Here is a 15615-nt window from a genome sequence, read left to right as displayed (position 1 = left end):
AGACACGTTTGAATGCCATGTACTTGAAGCACAGAGAAGACTGTAATTCTTCCTAGTACTGTAATTCCTCTGGAGACACTTTTGTCACAGTCAAAGGATACACTGAATGTTCTCAAATTTGCCTTTTCAAAGGATCACTTACACAAGGCAGGAACTATTTTTCCTCAGAACTCTTAATTAATTATCTGATGTCTGTAGAAAATGTATTATTGGATTTTAACTTTTTTTTCTCTTACTATAGCTACTTTGGATCTTACTCACCAAGTATATGGCTATGCTGGGTAGAAATGCAGCGAAATGGTGGGCACTGGTTCCCTGAAGCGCTCTGCTCTGAGGGTGCCCTGACGCGAGGCCGCTCTCTCCACCTGAGCTGAGAGACACCGACAGTCCTTCACGGGAGAGGCTCATCTAAAACCAGTTCTAGTTTGGAAAACGTGGAATAAAATATAAGCATTAAAACCCCCTCAAGCCGTTCACACAGCGTTACTGGTTCTAGAGAAGTGGAGAGGGTCCGGCCTGGGCGAGTTGTGAAGAGGGTGGATGCAGCAACAATCATCAACACCGTCCAAGAGGAATTTCTGAGACCTGTGTGATTGTTCTTACTCTGTCTCTGTCACAGACACAATCTGTCCTCTCACGCTGTGCCCACACTGAATTTTTCCTCTCACGTTATGCCCACAATGGTGCTGGTTCTCGCTCCTTCAGCCTTTCCGCCCAGCGTTTCCCCGGGACTACCGGCCCCAGCAGCGCTTGCGGTGCCCCCATGGCGCGGGGGTTCCTGGAGCTTGTAGGCAGCTGCCGCCTCGGTGCGGCCTGGCTTGAGGGAGCCGGCGGGACACCGGCTGCGTTACCTTGGAGGGCGGGTGCTGCTGGCTGCCCGCGGCGGAGGGAGCGGCGCGAAGCCGCAGCACAGGGCGAGGGACGGGCCGGGAGCCGCGGGGAGCCCGGCGGGAAGGCTGAGGGGATGTGAGGGGCCGGCGGGAAGGCTGAGGGGATGTGAGGGGCCGGCGGGAAGGCTGAAGGGATGTGAGGGGCCGGCGGGAAGGCTGAGGGGATGTGAGGGGCTGGCGGGAAGGCTGAGGGGATGTGAGGGGCCGGCGGGAAGGCTGAAGGGATGTGAGGGGCCGGCGGGAACGCTGAGGGGATGTGAGGGGCTGGCGGGAAGGCTGAAGGGATGTGAGGGGCCGGCGGGAACGCTGAGGGGATGTGAGGGGCCGGCAGGAACGCTGAGGGGGCTGTGAGGGGCTTGGCGGGAACGCTGAGGAGGCAGGGAGGGCCGGCAGCCTGGAGTACCCCTGTGGGGTCCAGGTGGCAAGAGACATGGTGGGTGCTGAGGAGATTTTGCACGGCCGCCCTTCTTCCCTTGTTCGTAACAAACAGCTGAGATCTAAGGGGGTTGGGTTTTTTTGTTTGGTTTTGGGGGTTTTTTGTCCCCTTGGGTTTGTTTTATGGCAACGAGCACTTGGTGAGCCCTGCTTGCCCCTCACAAGGTAAGGACCAAGGGCTCCTGCCTCGCAGAGACACTGCACCCCTCACCAGCAGACTGGCTTTTGTCTCGGAGCAAGGCTAGGTCTCCTGATGATGGCTGGATGAGGAGCTCTGTTCTGTTGAAATACCGAATTCAGCTTTGAGAACTTTTTTTTTGGGGTGGTAAAAGCTTCAGGTAGGCTTTAGATGCCACATCTGAAATTAAAGAGGATGTGAGTGAGAATTCATTATTCTTGCCCAGGAAGGGACACCCATTTTGGTAGCTAGCTGCCTTAGTTATAACAAGAGAAAATTGCTGACCTCATCCTTTCATCTTGCATATTTTCTTAAAACCCCCGCATTTTTAATTCCTTGTCTTTCCTCCAGAAAACAAGCTCATTGGACTTCACCTTATGCTAATTTATCTTATGGAGAAATCTGTCCAGTGCACCAGTTCTGGTGGATCCATAGCCCTGGCTAAGCATGTGTTGGCACCTGGGAGAGAGGACCAAGCACACAGCTTTTATCCGTTTCATGTGCCGTAAGTGCAGTGCTCTTTTGTGAATTCCAAACCCACTGTTTCCTGTGGTTTCAGCATTAGATGGGGGAGGGTTTCATGCTGCAATGATTTAAAATTAATTGTTTCCTGCTAAAGAGCTCTTTTTGCCTTTTTTGCTGCTGGGGTAAGTCATGAAGGCTTTGGGATTGCCTCAGTGCCTGTGACAGAGTCAGGCAGCTGAGTGTCTTCCTAGAAAAGGGATGAAGTATTAATGGAGCACATCGGGACTGCAGCTGTTGCCATCCTGAGCCTATATATATAGAAACCCTTTACTCCACACCCATGTGGGAGACGACTGTATTTGCTGGCAACACAACTGAAGTTTGCAGTAGTTTTTTGTCATCTGTCAAGACTCGGTTGCTGCAGGAGTACTTGTGAGTCAGCTTCAGAGTTGTTAATTAAAGGTGGACTTTCATTGAAGTATGTAGTTGAAACGTTTACTCAGACTGTTCACCAGAGGTGAACTCCTGATCTGAATGAGGAGGGGAGACGAAACAAGAGGGGATGGCGGCACAGGAGGGTGTGATGTCCCTGACCAGTCCTAATGGAAAGTCCCCGATTCCCATCCTGTGCCACTCTGCTGTGGTGTCACTTTTAGCAGGGCATTCTGATCTAATTGTCTGTATTCCTGACAAATAGGCTAATGTATGAAGTATGATTTTAGAATAGTTTACAGTATAAATAATCTGTTTGAGAAGATGCACTTTTTAAAAAATTCTATTTTGATAAATTCTTCAATAATATTTGACAGAACTATGCTTGTTATGACTGTCATTGTGCATATGATTTGCTGTATGCATGTAAAAATGTCTAAAATAAAGAAAAAACGCAGCTGTTTCTCTACTAAAAGCCAAATGAAATTTCTTGTCCTTGCTGCTTCAGTCAGCTCTTTGTATAACGTGTGCTGAAGATCTGCAAGATAGCTAGGGTTGTATTGCCCCTGTTTTAAAGTAAAAGCACAGAATCATCCTAGAAATTGGAGAACAGGAGAATCCTGGTCTTAGGAGAGCTCCCAGTTTAATCAGCTCCTAGTCCCAGGCTGGGCATTCAGCTCTGCAACTCACAGTCATGGCTTTGTACACTTCTAGATTTTAAACTTCTTAGGCAGCTTCTCCTTTTCAGTTGTATTTGCTTCGCACCTGAAACAACATCAGTTACCTATCGAGTGATACCACATCATGGGCAGCACTGGGGAAGAGAACTGAAACTGATAAATATTGTTAACAGCTTAGAGAAACAAGAGGGAGGAAGCAGAGCTTAGTGGCTCAGTGCAGGAACACATAAGCTTCCCTTCTATTTTCTATTCTGCAGTGACCCATCCTCAATTCAGAAAGGGATGTGAAAGTCTGCCAGATGAAGGAACAAGGCACAGCCTGGAGCTGGAAAATGTGGTGAATTTGAACCACACTTAGAGAAGAGCCTCCGACCTCTGTGAGAGACCAGGCATGCAGGGACTATCACAGCAGACTGCCACACAAGAGCGTGCTTTATCTACTGCTGGCACACTGGTGGGCAAAAAAAAATTGCTTTGCTGGAGTTTCCTGTTCATTAGTGGTAACTAAATAAAAAATTATGTGAGTGAGCTGTACAGTAAGATAAGAAGCAATTGCAGCTGGGAAGGTCTAGGTTCACTGCTCGTCACAACTGAGCGGGGCCAGAGGAGGCCATGAAGATGATCAGGGGCTGGAGCACCTGTGAGGACAGGTTGAGAGAGTTGGGGGGGTTCAGCTGGAGAAGAGAAGGCTCTGGGGAGACCTTAGAGCGGCCTCCCAGGACTGAAAGGGGCTACAGGAAAGGGGGGAGGGACTCTTGATCGGGGGGTCGGGGTAGGAATAGGATGAGGGGGAATGGGTTTAAACTGACAGAGGGGAGATTTAGATGAGATCGAAGGAAGAAATTCTTCCCTGTGAGGGTGGTGAGGCCCCAGCACAGGTTGCCCAGAGAAGCTGTGGCTGCCCCCTCCCTGGAAGGGTTCAAGGCCAGGTTGGACGGGGCTTTGGGCAACCTGGGCTAGTGGAAGGTGGCCCTGCCCGGGGAAGGGGGTTGGAACTAGATGAGCTTTAAGGTCCCTTCCAACCCAAACCAGTCTAGGATTCTGTGACATGCTTCACGTCCAACTCCTATGAAATGCTCGGTTTGAGAAATATTAAAAGGTATGATATCATATTGAGTTGAAATAGTCCGTGCCTAATCCTTCTGGGCCAGCTAAGCATATTCCTTGTACTTGTGGAGATCACTGGCCTCCATAGTTTTCACTTAGTTAATTATCTGTCTTGATGTAAAATTACAGAAGTTCCTGAACTGGTCTAGCCAGACGTGGGGAAACATGCTTGGAAATCGTATGACTCTTGCAGACAACAATGTAATAATTAAAATACGTTATTTGCATTACAAACGGCACTAAGTCAAGCCCCTATAACCTGGAGCCAAGATACATTCCTCATCAAGATACATTCCTCATCTAGTTGTTACGTGGTGTCATACAGCCTGATTACAGGTGTGATATTGCTTCAGAGAAACCTGTCGTCTGGTGCCGGGATTTGTGGAGCCGCATGCCAGGTATTTTAGGGCATGCAGAGCAGAGCCTTTCTAAGAAGAACACTATAGGGCAATTTTTCTCCTTTCCAAGAACAATAGTGTATATTCTGTAGGTTTTCTGGTGTAGCTTGATTGTATTGGCAAGTCAAGCTAACAATTTGCTACACGAGCCATTCCTTATTTCTCTATGCCGTGAAGCTGGTGCTCAGGTGTCTTGAGGACAGAGGATAACTCTCAGAGGCTGCAGACGTTCAGAGAGGGAGATCAGCGCCACTATTTGTGTAGCAGATTAAGCTCATTTTTCCCTTGGCCTGCCCAGCCTCCAACCTGCCCTCGTCATGCGTTTCCATCCCGTCCCTTCCTCCAGCGCCTGCAGTTGTGTGGTCAGGTTTTGCGCAGACTGAGGAGGCTGGCATGTCTTTGTCCTGCCAGACCTGACTAGTTCCTGCGTGTGTCCTCCTTGCCAGCACGAGGGGAGGGCAGGAAGAGGTTGCCGGGCTGAGCAGAACCACGTTATGGACTTGAAGCTGCAGCCAGAAGAGCTCCTGCTCATGCACACGCAGATGCTGGCTGTCACGGAGAGCTGCGGAAGGCTGCCTCCCCGGTGTGTCAATAATTCAGCGGTGATGCTGCTTCTTTCCTTGCTTCCCAAGCGGTGCTGGAGCCAAAAGGGGTCAAACCAACGGAAATATGTTATTACGACAAAACAAACTTGTCTGTGCCTTGCTTTGTGTGGACAGACGGATGGGGTAGATGAGAAACCTGTCCTGATCACCTTGACTTTTTGCTTCCATTATTTTCCAGCCTCTAAATTTTAAGTAGACAGATAAATGAGCTGTTACAGTAGATAGGTGTGAGGCAGAGATATTTCAGGTGTTTTTAGCTCGGTCTTCTACAGAAATGAGGCTTATTTTCTTTCATTACCTCTATCTCTATACTCCCACATCCCATACTTTTTAACCCATGGCCAATTTCAGTTAAATCAGGAGAAGAACTACTGAAATAAAAGATACAAATTTTGTCAAAAGAGATCAAGAGAAAAGCAGCATTATTACATAGTCCTTACTGGACAGCAGAGAAGTCACACAGAAGACAGCCATTCTGAAGTCAAATGCAGAGCAAATGCCTCCGTATGGATATATACACCTTATTAGACATCAGAGGATCCCATTATAAGGCATGAAATAATAGGGAAAAAAACATCACTTCTACTTATAGAGCTAATCTGCTAAATTCTCTATAAACCAGAAGTCACTGCGTTTCCATTTGGGGAACCTCACTAAATTTAAAAAAAGGGAGGCTGGGGATTTTCTTTAGTGCAGTAGTAATTGGAATGTTTCTAGTTTGCTTTTTTAATTCATGTTTCCCTTGCTATGAAGAATTACTGCTGTGTCACTGTATGGCTTTTATATGGCTGTGTTTTTATTTGTTTGGCTGGAAACCACAGTGAGGAGCAGTAAAAAGAGGGTTTGAAATTTAAGTGTGTGGGCAACATGATTGAGAGACCTGAAAACAAGGGACCAGCCCCTCGGGGACATCTAAATGGTAGCACTCTTAAGAGGGAGAGTCTCTTTCCTGCTCTTCAGAGTAAGATCTTTGCAAGAAAATGCTTTCTCCATGCATCTGCAGTCATCCATTGCAGCATCTTACGACATGTAGCAGTATGTTTTTGTCTGGGTTTGTTGTTGATTTTTTGTTTGTTTGTTTGTTTTTAATCTTGAAGACTGTTTCTGTTTCTTCTCTGTGTGGGGAAAAGTATCCTAAAACACATAGGCTAAAACTGCCTTCAAAGGTAGGCATTTCAGGCAAATGTTGTATTCTGAGTGAAGCTATACACACCTGATGAGAAATTGTGAAAGGCATTCATGAGTTCTTATTTCCCCTTGGGGTAAAAGCCGTGAAAAGCAGCAGGAGAGCTGCTCTGAAAGGGAGGAGGAGAGGATGCCTGGGGGCTTCACATATCACCAGCGACATCTGTTTACAGCATCACGTTGGGAATCTATTCTGCTTACCCCAACGTTTCATTGCTGTGAGACCGCCTGATCTTCTGCACCGCCACCTATCATCTCTTTCACAGTGTCTCTCAGCTGTCGGGCAAAAACTTTTTTGACGCTGTTAGAACTAAAGCAAACCCAGACGAGTCTCGCTTTCTGCATTTCAACTCGGGGAATTTGTTACTGAAAGTAGTGGAGAATTACTGAAAAGAATGAAAACATCGGTACAGTTTTGCACTTGAGAATGTCAGAAGCACCTACCCGAGTTTTCCTGGCTTTTATGCAGATGTTTTTTGGAGATGATTCAGAGAGCACTGAGGTGACAGCCCTGCCCTTGGCTGCCCTGGTAATTGGTGCTCTGCCACTGCACCTTGCTAGAGGATTTGGAAGAGGCTGCTCCACCTCGCAGGGCAGGCGGGTAACATGGAGTGGGGATGCTGGCCTGCCATGAACGTGGGCACTGTGGTAGTCAAATGCTTCTCCTGTGTATGCGTTGTTTTTTGCCAACATTTTCATGGGGGGAAAAAAAAAAAAAACAACGACTAAAAAACTCCCCCTCCCACCCCTCCAAACTCCATTGAAATACGTCACTGAGAAAGTCTGGTTGAAAGTAGAAACTCTTGAGATAAGAATCCTGCAGCAGTACTTCAGTGAAATGATATTTCACATTTGATGAGGCCATCATCTCTAGACCCCAACCTTAAGTTGTATCTTCCATGACATAGCAGTTTGTCCAGCTCTGGAGGTGAAGTCCTGTGGCAGAGCCCTGGCTCTGCAGGAGGAAGACAGGGCGTGGGGCATGTTGACCACTGCTGCCAGGGCCGATGGCTTACCATTTCTGAATTTTCTATGGAAAGTGGACAGTTTTTAAACAGAAGACTTTATTTTGTTGAAAAACATGAGGGGAAAAAAAAGGTTGAGGGAGTAGGTCAGCACTTACTAATAGATCAGCTCAGGCCATGGTTTGGTAAGGAAGGGAAGAAAAAAGGTGAGGCTCAGATGCCTTAGACATTGCTTGTGGCATATTCTCCCAAAGTGAAGCCAATTCATATTTGGAAATGATTTGACTGCAGGCAAATACTATATTATGCAGATTTCTACCTAATTTACTTACCCAATTAGAGCATTAAGATGCCTCAAGTATTTGTGGCTTGGTTTTATTTTGGAGCATTCTTAAGAAAAACTCACTGTCTTTTCATTGCAGAAATCTTGTCCACGTATTCTCTCCACCCTGGGGTTTCTGGATGAGGATGACTGGGGTGTGTATACAGAGCTGGGAGATACCGATGCAGAGAAGACTGGGAGCTGTTTGAAAGTGGTGTTAATCAAAGGTTGCAGGAGGTGGTGGCTTCACCAGAGACTTTCCTGTGACATATTAATTGAGCTACATTTTTGTGGGTACTTAACTCTGACACCATATTTTTGCTTGGACGTTAAATGGCACCTTGTAGGAACTTTGGCAGCCTGCATTGGAAGCAAGATTCAAAATTAGGGAAGGCACTAATTGTAAACATGTTTTGCTGATTGCCCTAAATAGTATTTCAGCCTTGTATCTTCCTCCCTACCTGCAGTTCTTCAACTTTGACTTTGTACAAATTATCAAATGAATGCTGTCGTGAGAGCACGGTACCGAGCCAGACGATGACTGTCCTTGTTGCATAATGCTGAGAGCTTTGGCCAGAGGAGTTTTTAGCAATAGTGAGGAAGGGCGGGGTATGGAGGACACACTCTGTAATTGAGGATCAAAGCTAATTGTTTCTGCTTCTCTATCTGTACACGGGCTGTTCAGCTGCAAAAGGTAGAAGTGTCAGGAAGCATCTCTCATCTAGACATCAGGGAGACGTGAAGAGGTAAGTTCTACTTTTTTCAAAATCCATTTTTTGTAAGAAAAGTCTGTCCTCAAAGTAGCTTGGCAATATATTTGGTGAGAAGAGGCTTAAGTATAACCTAGATTTAGTAAAAACTGCAAGAAATTTACAGAAACGCGATGGATATAGTAAGGATATTGCTAAAAGTAGTTAATAGTAATTAACTACAGAAGATTAACTAGTTTATCTCACCTGTTGGGCAGAAAAAAGGTGGGGAAGCTATGGAAGTAAAATGGAAAAAGCGAGGCAAAATTTTTTTAGAAACTTTAGGAAATGGCTTTTGTTAGGATAAAATCCCACTCTATATAGATCTGTGAAGCTGCATTTAATTTCTGTGGAATGAGATTTTTCCACAGATTTTAGCACCACCAAAAGTTCTTAACTTTCCAGTTAAAAAGACTTGAATCACGGTTTTGTCTCCTTATTTGCCAAATGACAGCAAGTACTAGTAACTGAAATAGTCCTGTTCCCCTTTCCAGTTCTGTATTCTGGTAACTAGATAATGTAACACTCAGTAATTAGTAGCATGAATTTGAACACAAAGCTTTAAAATAAATTTATATGTTTTCATTCTGGCAACAGATCAACTCAATCTCTGTTGCAGAAGAAGCTGGATAATTGTATATAGTTTCCTTTTATTGTAGTTCTGTATGTGTGGTATTCTGTATACTCCCAGTTTACATTCCAGCAGCAGCTGAAGCATAAGACATAAAATTCAGTCTGCAGTAGTAGAAATCAGACTTGTAGCCAAGTTCTATGTCAAAATCCATGAGTGGTGAGGGACAGAGGGTTTGAAGTGCTTTGCGAATAAAGCCGCTTCAACAGAGTCTTAAATAACACAGGGCAAGGCAAAATTATGAAAGTAGAGTTTGGCTTGGAGAACAGAATTGCAACAATTATTATTGGGCAACCAGTTTCTGGAAAAAAGAGATATTGTGGAGCCTCCTTGGCAAATAACGGGGCCCAGTACACAGTGGTCTAAATTGGACTGTCATGTTCCGAACAAAGAACACAAATTAAGGCTTTTATGGGGTGGGGTAAAGGAAAGACTCACGCTAGTCTGTTACTATCTGATCATGTTTTATGCTTTAAAATGTATTTGCGATCTTGGAATTTTAGATCTCTTGTGGTTTTTAAAATGTCATTTACTAAAAATGATCAGTATGAGTAAACTGAGTAGCATGGAGTTGCTTCCCATACAATGTTTTTATATATTTTTTTCCTTTTTTGTTTTGGTAAGGTTTCTATTTCTACTAACTATCCTATGCTGTAATAGGGCAGGCTTTCAGACGCGGCACAAAGTTGAAGATGGATATTAAGAGCATGAAGAACTATCTCTATTGGCTGTACTGCCAGTTTGAACTCATCACCTGCAGCTATCTCATGGAGCCCTGGGAAAAACTGCTCTTCTACAGTTTCAACATTACGATGTTAGTTATGGTATTATACATTGCTTACATCTTTGTCCCTGTCCACATTACCATGGCCTTTCAATTCTTCTTGCACTTATTTGGAAACCAACATGAAAATACTGTTTCTATCGTGAAGTAACATTGGCAGCCTGACGCTGACTTTTGGATCAAAGAAGTGTTTTTCTTAGCACTCTGTTTTCGTTTAGAAACAGGTTCAGGGTGTGTGCAAACACTCTTTTATTCTGCAGTATCTCTTAATGTTCTTCTGTATTCCGGAACTCTCTGACAGCAAATTATTTTGCCAAAACAATTTCAATCAGTCCTTGCTTTTATCGTTTGACTGACTGCTTCTTAAAGAGCTTTCAATTTTAAAGACTGGCTGGAGTTACAAAGCTGGGTTTGGTACAGAAACAACTGTGCTACATATTTTGTTATTCTAGGGAGAGCTGCTTGGATATGGAGAGTTTTCATCAGGAGAAATTAGATGGCATGCATTTGTTCTTGTCTGCCATAGCTTTGCTGACAGGAGAGGTGTCTGCACAGAAGGTTTTGCACAATACTATACAACTATAAGCTGTTTCTCTAAGCTTGGTATGTATGTATTTATAGAATGATTTTATTATTTATTTAGTTTCTTCATTTAATACAAAGAATTACTTGACTGGTTCAGCATCATTATGCAAATAATGCAGTTGATTTATTAAAAATGTGGGGATTAACTTCCATGAAAATTTATAATAAAATGCTCATATTCTTGGACTTTATGAAAAAAGATAATTTTTGGTTTACTTTTAGAAGACTGGTAAAGCATGCATATCATATACAGAACGTGAAACTGCATATTCGGTGTGGTAGGGACATTTTAGCTGAAAACCAATAAAAACCCTACCTAAAATACAGTGTCTCCTTTTCTCCTGAACCCCTTATTCCCCCTCTTTTACCTCCTTTCATACTCTACCTGTTGAGCAGTGTCTGAAACACGAACTCCTGAGACTGCTGACGTTGTAACTAATGTGCTGGACACCCTGTCATTGGCTTTGTTTCAGAGTTTTTAAGCTCCAGCCTTTTGAAACACCAGATGCCTGTGCTGCCGCCTTGCCGCAGCGGACACGGACTGGAGCTGGCCGGAGATGAAGTACCAATACAATTAACTTGGCAACGAGACTCGGTGTTCTCTATCATCCCAGGAGAAGAACAGAGTAGTAGCAGGGCGCATACAGGGTAACAGAAATGCAACTTGGCCACCCACCCTGAAGTGAGTTTTCTTGCATCTTTCCAGCATAGAGAAGCTCCTAGAATGTCCTCTCCTTCAAGAGATGAGGATGTTATTAGTAAGTGGCAATCAAATGACTTGCAAAATGGGATTTGGTCATAGAAGGTGATAAAACTAATTATGTTATCTGTCATCTCAATATGAGATTCAGTTACTTTCCCAATTTGTAATTAGGGGGAAATAAGATAGGGTATGAAAACAGTTTATTCAGGAAAATGAGGGCACCTGCACTTGAACTTACAACTCTTTTGACAGTACCCAAGTAATCTCTCAATTTGTAAAAAAGATCTATTTAATGCTTTCAGATTAGAACCCAGTTTGTTTATTAACGTAATATAATGGCTAAAGTAGTAAATATCTTATGCTTGCTCCTTGCAGCTCTCATGCTCAGCATGTATATTGCACTTACTGATGTTTAGGAACAGAAGAGGGAAACAGTGTTTTATTATCATCTTAGTCAATATATATTATATTGACAACTTTATGTTAGATTAGTCAATTATTAAGGCTATTTATGGAGACAATAATTTTGTTTCAAAACTGTCAGTCTATAATGGATGAGTAAATGCAGTAGTTTGCATTATAGGTGCTGGAGAGACGTGCACGTACTACATTGTGTACCTGTGAAGAAAGCTCAGTGGATAAGCAGGCCACCATAGTTATGTTTACACTAAATTATAGTAGAATACTATACACAGACATCCAACATAATTGTGGACATTAAGGAATCTGACATCGGGCTGGAGAAGTAGGAACTCCTACCCTGGGCCTGTTTTTGTTTATTGCCACCCTTTCCCAGTCTCTTCAGCCTGAACCTACTTGGTGTCTGTTCAGGTGGTTGCCTGAAGTGCCCGGCGCCTGTTTTGCAACAGCCGGCGGAGGATGGTATCTGTTGAGCTGCCCTGTTTGCTGTTCTGGCGGGGACAGCTCCTGCGTGTCACCTCAGCTCTTCCTGCCGTCCCACAGAGCAACGATCCCAGCTCAGCTGTGTGAGTCGGGGAGAGCCAGGAAACTGCACCCAAAAGCAGAAGGAATCAAGGGTCTAAGCAAGTGGCAGCTGAAAAACTCCCCCACCTTCTTCATTAATTTCACTCATTAGTCTTTTCCCCGCATGTCACCAAGGCTCTCATCTACAGAATAGGATTTCAAATATTGCATTCAAACTCTACCTTGCAATTTCAGTTTCAAAACATGAACCTGCTTGGGCAGGTTCCCTGCTGGAAGCTGCGCTCTGACCAGCAGCCCGAGGTGTTGAATTGATAGAATAAGGCTACGGCTCCAGATGTGCTCATGTCAGGCCTGTGCATGCTCATCTGTCGAGGTAAATTTGATAAGGTCAGGCACTGGTGTAATTTGATGTCTGTCAGACTAGTCATGCACTTGATACAGTGTTTATCCCAGCTGCCTGAGACCAGATGCTATCTGCTGTGGAGCAGAGACAACCGTAACAGTCTGCTGCAATACTTTTCAAGGTTTTTTTCAATCAGCAGAGTTTGTACTGGCTCAGCAGTCTGCACGAAGTGGCCACAGCTTTGTTTTTTAAACCTGGTGATAAGTGTGGCCAATCTAGATTTACTATCGCAGGGCTGAAGCTAAAAGTATTTCAAGAGGAATAGGAAATGCAATATTGCCTGCAATTCCTGCTTGCACACCCTTCTCAGAGGACACCTGCACCAAGTTAAGTTCCCAGTGACTTCTTGCTAAACACCAGTAGCATTTCCATCCCACTTTACCTGTTTCTTGCACAACCAAGAACAAGCAGAAGTTTTTTGGACAGCCACCTGCAGACAGTGTTTGCACAGAGACGGTCATACACATGGGGAGCCTACACGAGTAGGAGGTTGGTTGATAGATGCTGGGGTGGTTGGTTATCTCCTCAACATTATCCCAGGATCTGCTTGCTCAGCAAGAGAGGATCAAATCCTTAACGCCGATACCTGCCGCACTAGATCACTACTAATTCCACACGCCTGTTTTCCACGGTCCGCTGGGGCTGGGCGTTTGGGGGTATGTGTGGGAGAAGAGATGGCAGGTTGCAGTTGTTTTTTACAGGGCGTTATTGTCTGTCAGATGCACGAGTAAGAGGTGCTCCTTGCTCTCTCCTAGGCCAGTTGCCCCCAGTGAACACTTGTATATGCAGTACGTGCTGCTTAGTGACTTTCTGTCAATATAGGAATTCATTTTAATATTTGCAAATGTGGATTTCAACATGCAGTCTTAATTTGACAAAGTTAGATTCTGACATATAACCGACACGGTGCTCTAACGTCATTCCCACTCCCCACCTTCGTGAACAGATCTGACCTCCTGGGCTGCGCGTTTATACAGGGGAAGTTTATGTCACTGTGGAACTATGCATTAAAAATGAAGGTGGGGGTGATGTGGAGCACCATTCAGATCACTCTTTCACTGACTTTTTAAATGGAATCTCATATTTAAATTGCACAACTTACCAACGCTGGTTCAGCAAGTCGAAACTAAAGAACAAAATAATAAACATCCACTAAAATAAAACTCCTCATGCTGTTCACGATGAACTGTTTGATCTTTACAGCTATAATATATAATGGTAGATTCACAGCATCCTCATGAAGGGTTGTTATTGTAGGAGTTTTACAGCTTATCTCTCATTAAACTATAATCTGTATTTTATTGATCCAAATAGTTTAAATTTCCTAAAGACAATGAAGATGATGATTTTGTTCACACGGAACTTTACCCCCTCCACTACTGATTACTTCTGACAGCTTTTAGAGGCCTAAGATAAGTTCATGCTCCTTGTTGTTATTGTTTTGCTACTACAATGTATGCATTTTTTCTGTGCTACTATTTACATCTGAGTGTAATTTGAGTTCTTATCTTAGCTACTCATTATCTGACTTGAAAATCCTGTTTCTAAGATGAACTTCTCAGCACTTAATAGTCTCTGCATCCCGCAGAACATACTCCTTTTCATCTTGTCTATATTTGTTTAGAACAACGTTGAGTTTACAGCAAATCTGTTTCCTTTTACAAAGCTGATCTTAAACTCCTCACTCCTGCTTGGCTGAAACTTTCTGCTCAGCTGAAACTTGCTGAAACTACTTCATGCAACACCTTAGTCTTCTTTGGTACAGAAATTACTTCTTCCTATATCGGTGATGTTTCCAATATACAGTGTAAATACTACATAGAAATTTTTCTAGATATTTTTCAGAGGGGCAAAGGTAAGAATTTGGAAGTGTGAACATTTGCCTGCTAATGCTTCCCTGCAGAGTCCGGAGCTTTGCCTCTCTCCCTCTCTGCAGCACCAGTTGCTTTGTCACATCTCCCTTCTGACCTGCCCGCCCTGTCCGAGGAGCAGGAGTGGGAATGAGAGGCACAGCTGAGGGCACTGAGAAGAGTCCTCAGGGACCTTCCAGACTCTAAAACGTTGTCCCTTCTTATGCAGCTAACTTGGTTAGAATTTATTTTTCTTTGTACAGATGGGTAAGAGAAAAAACATTAACAAATAACCCAGTATTTCAAAAGGATGTTTCTACAAAGGCAAGAGTTAACACTTTATGTATAATGGGATTATTCCTGTTTTGGTTTGAAGGCTATGGAAAATGCATATAAGAATATTGCCTGTTTCAGCTTAGATGCTTACTATGTGGTCCATAATCTTGTCATGCAGGTTTTCCACTCTATCTGCTGTTTAAAACTAGAGGCACTGGAGCTCCTACAGTTTACCTGAAAATGATTCAAGGTACCTCAGTGAGCAGAGGGCAGCAGTGAGCGGCCAAGGATTTGCCTCCTGCTTATCCCATGGGAGTTCAGGAATTCTGTTTGCCAGTTGCACAGACAGCCGAGGCTGGTATGCAGCTGCCTTAAAAACAGGAGAGAAATCCAGTAGCCTAATGGCTACGACATTCATGTAGGACAGTAGGGACTAATACCATCTCCTTTTGGCAGGCACTGAACCTGTATCCATCACAATTCCCAGCAGGAGATGTGCCAGAGTGAGGCTCTCCACAACCCTCCTACTTCCAGGGCTCCTCTTTAAGGTTACGCCAGACAGGAGAAGAGATGATGCGTCTGTGGGTGCGTGAGCGTTCAGTGAGCGTGTGACTTCTAACCGCGCTCAGATCAACCTGCAATCACCACATAAAAAACCCCACAACGCTCAGGAGGTGAGGGTGTGATCCACCTCACGTAACAGCTTGGGCTTCAGGCCCCCAGGCAGCCACCTGAAAGGAGAGATGTGACAGCTTTGCCAGTTAGAGGAAGAATTTGTATCCGAAGAATTTGTATCCAAAGAATTTGTATTCAAAACTGGCACCCTCTAAAACAGTGCAGGCAAAAGGGCTGCACCGACCTGTCACCTCCCCACCTTACAATCGCTGCATAACTTCCCATCTATAAACCAGAAACGTATGGTAGCACCTCAGTGAGAAGCCCGGTTACACCCCTGGGCCCACGCAGTGCACAAGTCACTCAGGCAGCAGAGGCACATGGACTGGGAAAGGGGAGCAAACCAGCACCC

The 15615-nt window shown here is 44.3% G+C and overlaps 1 protein-coding gene across 5 annotated transcripts; it reads left to right on the top strand.

The window, feature by feature from the left end:
• The first annotated feature begins 1057 nt into the window (after nt 1-1057).
• On the top strand, nt 1058-10733 carry LOC141927420 (serine palmitoyltransferase small subunit B-like). Of its 5 annotated transcripts, XM_074834616.1 has the most exons (5): nt 1077-2008; nt 3338-3534; nt 7763-7817; nt 8348-8408; nt 9703-10733. In XM_074834616.1, the coding sequence occupies exon 5, from the start codon at nt 9735-9737 to the stop codon at nt 9975-9977; it is 243 nt and encodes an 80-aa protein (XP_074690717.1). In that variant the 5' UTR covers nt 1077-2008; nt 3338-3534; nt 7763-7817; nt 8348-8408; nt 9703-9734; the 3' UTR covers nt 9978-10733. The 5 variants fall into 5 exon arrangements, 4 of the variants coding, with proteins under 4 accessions (XP_074690716.1, XP_074690717.1, XP_074690714.1 ...); XM_074834615.1 differs by lacking the exon at nt 3338-3534 and having other exon boundaries at nt 1076-2008; nt 7763-7956; XR_012624386.1 differs by lacking the exons at nt 3338-3534; nt 9703-10733 and having other exon boundaries at nt 1058-1490; nt 1855-2008; nt 7763-8403.
• The last annotated feature ends 4882 nt before the right edge of the window (nt 10734-15615 follow it).

This window comes from Strix aluco, chromosome 9 (genome assembly GCF_031877795.1).
Source record: "Strix aluco isolate bStrAlu1 chromosome 9, bStrAlu1.hap1, whole genome shotgun sequence".
In the NCBI taxonomy this organism is placed as follows: domain Eukaryota; kingdom Metazoa; phylum Chordata; class Aves; order Strigiformes; family Strigidae; genus Strix; species Strix aluco.
The sequence above is the reverse complement of the archived record's forward strand: the minus strand, read 5'-3'. Positions and strand labels throughout refer to the sequence as shown.